The sequence below is a fragment of the Palaemon carinicauda genome, chromosome 1 (genome assembly GCF_036898095.1).
Source record: "Palaemon carinicauda isolate YSFRI2023 chromosome 1, ASM3689809v2, whole genome shotgun sequence".
Lineage (NCBI taxonomy): Eukaryota > Metazoa > Arthropoda > Malacostraca > Decapoda > Palaemonidae > Palaemon > Palaemon carinicauda.
The window spans coordinates 208,214,853-208,224,227 of record NC_090725.1 but is presented as its reverse complement, the minus strand read 5'-3'; the positions used below and the strand labels follow the sequence as shown (position 1 = coordinate 208,224,227).

The following is a 9,375-nucleotide window of genomic DNA, read 5'->3' as shown; positions in this document are numbered from 1 at the left end:
TTCATATAAATACAAAGCAGGGTATCCTGTTATATGACTTTTCAGTAGAGCCCACACCCTTACACCAAGAAAAGAGAAATCATACCTCCGTAGATTACCCGTAAACAATAATCCTAATGAAAATATAGTTTTGTGTATGGTTGAACTGGCTACTGAATGATCATCAATCCATTACAGAAGATTCGTTTCATGAAATTATATTCGAAACTGACTACTTTTCACCTATATTTAGGACAAAATCGAGTGGCAGGGTTGAGCTAAAGCTGATTATGTAACAAAGGTGACAACTGTACGAAATTCGTCATAATAGTTATGATTTGTATTTAACGAGACTGTTTTAGATAATTCGTATAAATATTGGAGTAAGAATAAAATATTTCTAAATAAAAAAATTGCACCATTCAATTTTTATTACCAGAAGATAACAAATAGTATGTCTTTATCGTAAACGTGGCATTGTTTTTGAAGAACTTTACAACAAATATTGTATGGTGCAGAAGTCCCCTAATTTCCTTTAGTTAAAAACATTTATCCAACCATTGAAGACAAGGGAGGTTCGCTTCAATAAAAAATTGTAGGCCTATCTATTATTATTATCTTTTTTTTTGTTTTAAGTAAAATAGCCAACTGTCGGATAAATTGTTGTACTTGGAGTGTATACAGAACTGATTACCAAGTCTTAGTTTCCTTACCTATTACTATAAAATTAAAGGCCTATGCCAACCTCGTATAAAAAGGCAACTCTATATTAATCTCTTTTAGCTCCGCTCTGCCGCTGAAATCTTGGTTTGGTATCGTCCTTGGTCGGCGTCAATCCTTTTCTTCAGCGTCTGTATTTCATCATTGTTCAGAGACAACCTTAGGCCTAAAAAGCCTATGATTGCCAAAAGAGCAAAGGCTGCCCCAACAAGGTGTTCGAAGGAAGGATAATTTTCGATCGTGGCGCCGTAGACACTTGTGAAGATGGCGCTGTCTGCAATAGGCCAGAACACTTCTAGAACGGCCATCATAGCGAACACTCTGCCAGTCTCATTTTCATCACATATCTGAAAGGAAATCAAACAGTTATTAAAGGAAAAATAAATCTATAATTAGAATTATGAAAAAGTACAGATATATTGATACCATAAGGAAGAAAGATTCGAGAGACATCCTCAGCAGTTTATTTAAAAATGGTTCTGAAAAATTTTCGAATGCTGTTGTTAGAGGTGCTTCCGTGATTGAGTAAAGTATTTTTTTTTTGTTTACTTAATGCTTGCAAGTGCAGATTACTAGGTTAATACACTTCTTTAGAATTGCAATTTTACAAACATATTCCTCATTAAATAATTTCTTTTCTTAGATCATTTGAAATTGAGAATAAGATGATTTTATTTTCAATTTATATATATATATATATATATATATATATATATATATATATATATATATATATATATATATATATATATATATATATATATATCCCATGTCGACGGATTATGAGACATTGAAACACGGTTTTTTTCAACTTTGTTATAAAAAGCTTTGTGAATACACTTTACACAGCCCGATATTCATCAGATGAGTACCTTCTTGTTCTTGTAATTGCTCGAGTGGTACTGCTTACCCCTCTGAGCAAGTAAATGTAATGTTGCTCTGTCAATATGCTGAATTGTTAGATTACATGGAAATCTCCACTGATATGGAAATATACTCTCACCATTAGGTTTACAACACGTCACTTATCAGACTTAATACACATCACATATAACAGAGTTCAGTGTTCGCGCACAACAAATTATAACAGTCATAGTACTCTTAATAAAGGTCATTAACCTCACTGTATAAAACACATAGCCTACTTCTACATATTTTTCATACAAGCCTTAGGACATTACTCTTCCCCCCATGCTCCTCATTTCGGGAGAGAGATGAGCACTCACCCTCTCTAGTTTATGATATATGGAGGATACTCCGACCCAGAATAGGGCATGGCATGTACTAGACAGAAATGCAACATAAAATATATACATAGAAATCACCCCCCAAAAATAGACATCTTCCACAAAAAAATAAAAAATGAAATATTGCATGTAAAAATGTACACAATGTAAAGAAAATAATTTAACTCATTTCTTCTTATGACCGCTGCAACTATAATACAGAATACTCAAAGTAAAAAAAGATATATCTATATTGGTATTACACAACCTCACCAGTAACATCCCTCTGGTTGCGGGCTATACGGGCCTTTCAGGCGAGATGCTGGTAGGAATAGATATTCCTTCATCGCTCGGTTTTACTTGTTCGGGTCTATGGCACAATTTTGCAACACAACTCGCCATCACCGTTTCGCCATTTTTAAAATCACTACTACACTAAATTTGTAACACTTAATCGGTGGCCACTAGCCGTTTTCCCGAGAAAATAATTCAGCTTTCCGCCCTTCTCTTATAACTCTATGTATAAGGTATTCATACTCCCCAAGAGAGATTAGTTCACCAAACGTTCAGCTGGGCACCACAAAGCAATAGAATATTGGAAGAACCAGGCCTACATGGCTAAGGACTATGAAGCACGAAGTAAGAGATGATGAATGGAGAAGTATTGAATTCAAAGCTCAAGATAGAGACGACTGGCAAAATCTAATTGAGGCCCTTTGTGTTGATAGGCGTAGGAGGAGATAATGATGATGATAAGGCATTCACCTTTACACATTCTCTAACATTGCCTTCCCTCGAGGCTGAACTATTTATACCTGTAGCCACTTGCCCTTTGGGAACCGCCCAAGTCCCAGCAACCAGGAATCATATAAATACATCAATAATACAGTATCTACCTGACGGATCACACCTGACCTATTTAACTTCTCTCTGTTTGTTTTCAGGTTCACTCAGCAGTATGTCATACGTATTGCTACACTCAGCAAAATTATCACACTTTACTTCTACATTAAGCACCCACATAAGAACACAAGTTTATTTAGAACACGTCAAAAGAAGAAATGAGGTCTGTTCAAACAACAACAACAGCAAAAAGAAAAAAAAACTTCCTACTCATCAAATCGAGGAATGTCACGTATATAGGGCTAAGGAGGTATGCTCTGATTGACACTGAAAACTACCTCCTCCGGAACCACGTGTATGTGTGGCTGATGATGTTCAAACACTGCGCCATTAATAATGCTTTGTATCCCTACTGTGTTAGATTTAACCATCTTTACTCCGTACGGACCCAAATAGGCTGGCTCTAGTTTGTTTTCTAGGTTGTAATCGTTTCAAATACAGACAGTCGCCCACAAATACTTTTACCAGTGTGGTTTTAAACCGACCATCATACTCTGAGCTGTTTTTTTTATTAGCTCTTTTCAAAAACCTTTCAGTGGTGTTCATTACTCTCCTTAAGAGATTTAGTAAATAAACATGGTATTGCTCAGTTGAATAGTTTGGCAACTGTTGCGAATTAATCAGGACCGTATATGATAACAAGGGATCCTGTCCATACACTAAAAATAAAAGTATGTCCCTGAGCGAAGCATTATATGCAATGTTCAAAGCTAGCTCAGCCGCAGGAAGCATGGCGTGCCAATAAAAGGGGTCATCAGCTACTAAGTAACGTGAATTTCACACTACTTCCGTATTGTATGATTCCACTAAGCCATTATCTGAAGTCCTATATGCGGTCACTGAAAAGTGTTCAATTTTCATCAAGTCCGTGACCGTTTTCACCACCTCATTTATAAACTTGAGACTATCACGTATTAAAATTTTCGGCAATCAAACCTAGTACTAAAAGAGCATAGCACCTGGACTAATGAATTTAATGATTTATCTAACATTGCGTAAGTATGAGTGTATCAAGTAAATGCATCCACAAATACACATATATACATATGTTCTGTTATACCAGTAGGTAATGGTCCTACCACATCCAAATGCACCCTATAAAATTTAATAGGAATCACAGGCCACTTTCTGGCTTCTGGTACAGTGTTTTTATGTTCTTTGGAACAGTTACAAGCATGACAACATTTTATATAAATTTCCACAGATTTTTTCATTCCTAACCAAAAGAATTATCCACGTACTCTCCTTAATGTTCTAACAATCCCTCAATGCCCTGCATACGGACTTGCATGTACAATGTAGATGGCTCGATTAATTAAAGAGGGAGGAAGCACTCCCCATGCACAAAATCCCCCCTCCACCCCCCTCTTCTCGTAAGCACAATATAAGATATCACTCTCTATAAAAAAAAAATCTCACTAGGCACATTCAGAAATGATGGATAACTCTCTGATTCCCCTTTAATCACTACTCGCATTCTTTCCATCCATTCCTCTTTTTTCTGTCCCTCTCAGACTTCTTTTATGTCCCAACCTCGTAAGTCAATCACTCCTGCATCATCAGGGCACTCATTCCGGATACCCCTGGTCATATCCTCAGCCACTCACACACATTCCTGTTCTCTCTCTCTCTCTCTCTCTCTCTCTCTCTCTCTCTCTCTCTCTCTCTCTCTCTCTCAAGCATATCCACTAACCCTCTCTCGGTTGCTCGTGGATCTCATTTTCTGATTGCTCCTCGCGTGAATTCACATCCCATTTCCTATTTTGATGGGGACCTTCAATATTTTGGGTTCGTTCTTTGTTCCTCTTTTGTGCCCAAGTTGTTACTGCAATTGCTGCATCTCTAGAGAGGACATCGGCAAACGCCAAGACTCCTTTGTCATGAACATTTTGCAACTCAATCGGCTGACCTATTAAAAAGAACCGATGCTTCTCTAGAACCCAAAGAATAGCCAATGCCTCTCAAACGAATGTACTGTAATTCTTTTCTGTCTCTTTTAATGCCCTGTAAGCCAAACAAATGAGTTGCTCTGCAACTTTATCATCTCATTGAAAAATTATACGCACCAATAGCTACACTACTTGCATCTGTTGTCACTATAAACGGGCGATCAAATCTAGGATATACGAATAACTCATTGCTAGTTAAGGCAGTTTTCAAATGGTTAAAGGCCCTTTCTTCTTCCACTCTCCAATTTATTACTTTTTGTTTCTTTAAAGTATCAAATGGTCTCGCTATCTCTCTAAAACCTCATATGAATTCATGGTAATACCCAGCAAGCTCAATGAACCCAGCTACTTCCTTAGCGGTACGTGGCCTGGAGAAATATCTAATAGATTCTACTTTACTTGGGCAGGGTTGGATACCTCTTGGGGTTATTATATGACCTAAAAATTCAACCTGTTTACAGAAAAAATTGCACTTTGACAAATTTATTTTCATGTCATTATGGCACAATGCTTCTAAAACTTTAGGAATGTTATTATAATGTTCCTCTGCCGTTTTCCCTGTAATTATGCCTAAATAAGCAAGAACATTATGACCATTTAAGGGGGACAACACCACCATTATCATTCCAGAAAAATGACTTGGACCATTTTTAACACCAAAAGGAAGAAAATTAAATAGTTGATCGTTGTCTATAATTGCTGTTTTACATTTACTGTCTTCCTGAATGGGTATGTGATAGTATCCAGATTTGAAATCATTATTTGTAAAATATTTACTATCCCGTACCTTCACGAGTAGTTCTTTGATCGAGGGCAATGGGAATGCAATATCCTTAATGAGTGCATTCAACTTCCTATAAGCCGTTTTCCCGAGAAAATCATTCAGCCTCCCGCCCTTCTCTTATAATTCTAAGTATAAGGTATTCACCTCTACACATTCTATAACACAGCCTTTGCTCAAGGCTGAACTTTAATCACGTAGCCACTTGCCCTTCGGTAATCACCGCAGTCCCAGCAATTCGCTCTTATCGATAATCCCTTGTTCCCTTAATTTACTAATTTCCCTTTCTATCTCTCGATGGAAATGAATGGGTACCTTATAAGGCCTTGACCTGATCGGCTCCGCCTGCCCAGTTTCAATGCTAAAGGGAAATCAATCAATCCTTCTGGGTGGCTCGTTTCCAATTGCAACTAATCGTAATAATTATTAATAATGTTATTAACTACATGTTGATAATCTGGGGGACATAGTTTTTGCACTTGCATAATCAAGTTCTGAGTGCCTTCGTTTGTGCGGGCTTGAGTTGTGGCTCCAAAGATTCGATTATTATTAATTTCACATAACTCCAATTCACACACAGAATCCCTTCCTAACACAACTCTTTTATTTGACAAATTAACTATTTATAATATCCGCTCTGTGCTCTTTTATTTCTGACAAGCCCTCTAAGACTATGTTTGCCCATTTGTCAAGGGGTTTAACTACGACCTTGGCTCCCTCTGGGAGATGCTGACATGGTGTCACTGATATGCCCGTAAGTGTCTGGGGAGGCACTACTTTTCCTCTTTCAGGTACAGCTGTTACCTCACATACTTGTCTCTCCCTTCCACACAAGCACTTACTCTCTCATGACTTTCTATCGGCAAAATACACCCTCCTGCTTTTACTGTTCTTCTGTCTTTTTCCTCGCTAATGTATATTTGATTACTCATTATAAAATCCAGACCAAGTATAGCCTCGATTCCTGGAATTCCTAAGGTTGGCAAAAAAAAAAAAAAAATCATGTGTAAACTTCACAGATCCCACCTTAAAGTTGAGGATCGTTGTATGCCTGTAGTTTATTTCCTCCTGGTGCGTCGAAGATAATGGATGCGGCTGACTGTGGTGGCTTTGAGGAGATTTTTGTTCAAGAAGCTAAACGCTGGCTCCTGTGTCGATCTGTGCTCGATTGGAATTATCTGGTAAGTCAATGCTGACTGCTGATATTCCGAGCCGCCCATTAGGATGTGTGCGGCATGGGCCCACGACCTTGCTTGCAATATCAATGTCCTCTGCTCCTGTCCCTAGTGCTGCGGGGGTGGGGTCTGGGGTACCGAGGGAGGTCCCAGTGCCTGCTTCATCATAGTCATTCTCACTACTTCCTCAGCTGCTCCCTCTGCTGTCATGTGGAGGGGGGTGGTTGTCATCGATCTCCCTCATCAGCCCTTTCCTCTGCTTTCTTTTCCTTGGATGTTGGGCGGGGGTTGGTGTACGTTTGCCACAACCCGCCCACCCTCGGCGTTTTTTGCTGGGCACTCTTGAGATAGATGACCGTAGGCCTGACAAGTGTAACAGCGGGGTTATCCTTAGGTGGGGCACTCCACTCGTTGGTACCCCTCTCCCCCACACTGCCAGTATGTGAAGATTCTTCTCACTTGCTGACTTTGTTCTCCCCTCTCCCGGTTTAGGGGATGGTGGCTTCCCCTCATTGCATATGTTTTCATGGCTACCACCTCTAAGGAATCGGGGCAGTTACTCTCCATCATTTTTTCTTCTGGCAAATTGCCAAAAATATTTTGTATGGCCATCGCTACATCTGCTAATGAGTGATTGTCATCAAACAAATATCCACATAAATACAGGTTTACTAATCTGCAAATATGTTTATGGGCAATTCATTTTTTAGCACCTTCTGGAAGATTGGCACTCCGTGTAGTAAACAAATCACAATCTCGAAAAAATAGGAGTTGCAAAACTGAGAACTGACTCCCCCTCTCGAATTTTTGGTTGTTAATTTTTTTTATTATCGCCTTTTCTGGCATCGGGTAAGGCACATTTCTCAATTAAACATCTTTTTTTTCAGTATAACTTCTTGAACTGTCTTATGGCCAACAAATTACCTCCATTACTGGAACTTCTTTCTGCAAACTAATTACTTGATTTACTTTTTATCTTTCTGACTAACCATATGTGGCTACTTCAAAGTCTCAAAAACACTTCAATCGATTGAAACCCTACAATAGGCCGTTGATCGTTAAAAGGCCTGATACTTGTATGGAGTTCTGGCATTTTTGAACTACAACGTTTTGAGTATCTTCACTCTGCTATGCATATGTGCATTCCCTCATGTGTGTTTGAACTTATTTTATGTACGTCAGATATGCTGTGGGTGCGCGCTGCTCCTCTTCTCGTTCAACTAATTATCTGTTTATCACCTCGGCTAGGTTATCTAACCTATTTTCTAAATCCTGCGTTCGTTGCTCATGTCGTCGGATAATGAGACATCGGAACATGGGTTTTTTCACTTTATTATAAAAAGGTTCGTGAATACACTTTACACAGCCAAATACTTTTCAGACGAGTACCTTCTTGTTCTTGTGATCGTTCGAGTATTACTGCTTACTCCTCTGAGAAAGTAAATGCAATGTTGCTCTGTCAATATGCTGAATTGTTAGATATCATGGAAATTTCCACTATGATGGAAATTAGGCTTACAACACGTCACCTATCAGACTTAATGCACTGCACCTATAACCGAGCTCATTGTTCGCGCGTAACAATTTATGACAGACATAGTACTCTTAAAAAGGTCATTAATTTCACCGTGTAAAACACATATTTTCACATATGTTACATACGTGTCTTAGGACACACACACACGCACACACACACACACACACACACACACATATATATATATATATATATATATATATATATATATATATATATATATATATATATATACATAGAGGACTGGTGAAATCTAACCGAGGCCATTTGCGTCAAAGATGATTGATTATTAATGTATACATATATATATATATATATATATATATATATATATATATATATATATATATATATATATATATATATATATATATATTACTTAATTTTGCCAACAGCTGTTTGGGCAAATAACCCATGGCTATCATCTGGGCTATATTACAGGTCTTGTCAGCCTAGCGGAAGTTTCGATAAACCTATCGAAAGAAAACATGTTGACGGGCAAGAGTGAATTTTGGTCTTCTTGAGAGTTCAGCGTGGCTATAATTTATTTTGTCTGATAACTCAAATTTATATAATTCTCACAAAATCTACAGCTACACAATAAGTTACACTCACTGATTCACTATTCTTGCAATTTTTTTTATTTTTCCGCGGCAATTCAGTTAAATACGAGGACAAACAGTGCTGCATTGCTTCCCTTCTCTCCATCCTCCTTACCTTTTTTATTCTCTTCCCGTCTGTACTTTTCCGGTTCTCTCCACCATTACAAAATATAATATTGCCAAAATGGCAAGATGCAGAGCAATTATATTCTTATTCATTATTTATTAATGATTATTTTCAAGTATTTTCAGATTCACTAAGAATGTATTTAACTTATGTATAGGAAGGAAGGGGATTTTGATTTGATAGATTATGATTGCCATGCAGATTTGGCGTGACACGGCCTCTTGAGCATGTGCAGACCACAAGATAGATAAATCTTGAAAGGGTTCAACATAGGTCCAGGACGACGGACAAGAAGGATGGTGACTGGACCGGAAGGAGTTGGAAGTTGAAAAATCCACGGGGTCTGGAAGCCACTGTTCTGGACACCTAAACACGT

General features: G+C 38.1%; 1 protein-coding gene across 1 annotated transcript in view; it reads right to left on the bottom strand.

The window, feature by feature from the left end:
• Nucleotides 1–758: 758 nt before the first annotated feature.
• Nucleotides 759–9,375, bottom strand: part of LOC137638024 (lysosomal proton-coupled steroid conjugate and bile acid symporter SLC46A3-like) — a 22,147-nt gene continuing 13,530 nt past the window's right edge. The window contains exon 2 of the mRNA XM_068370120.1: nucleotides 759–1,046. Within this exon, the coding sequence (XP_068226221.1) occupies nucleotides 759–1,046 (288 nt within the window). The remainder of the gene's footprint in view (nucleotides 1,047–9,375) is intronic.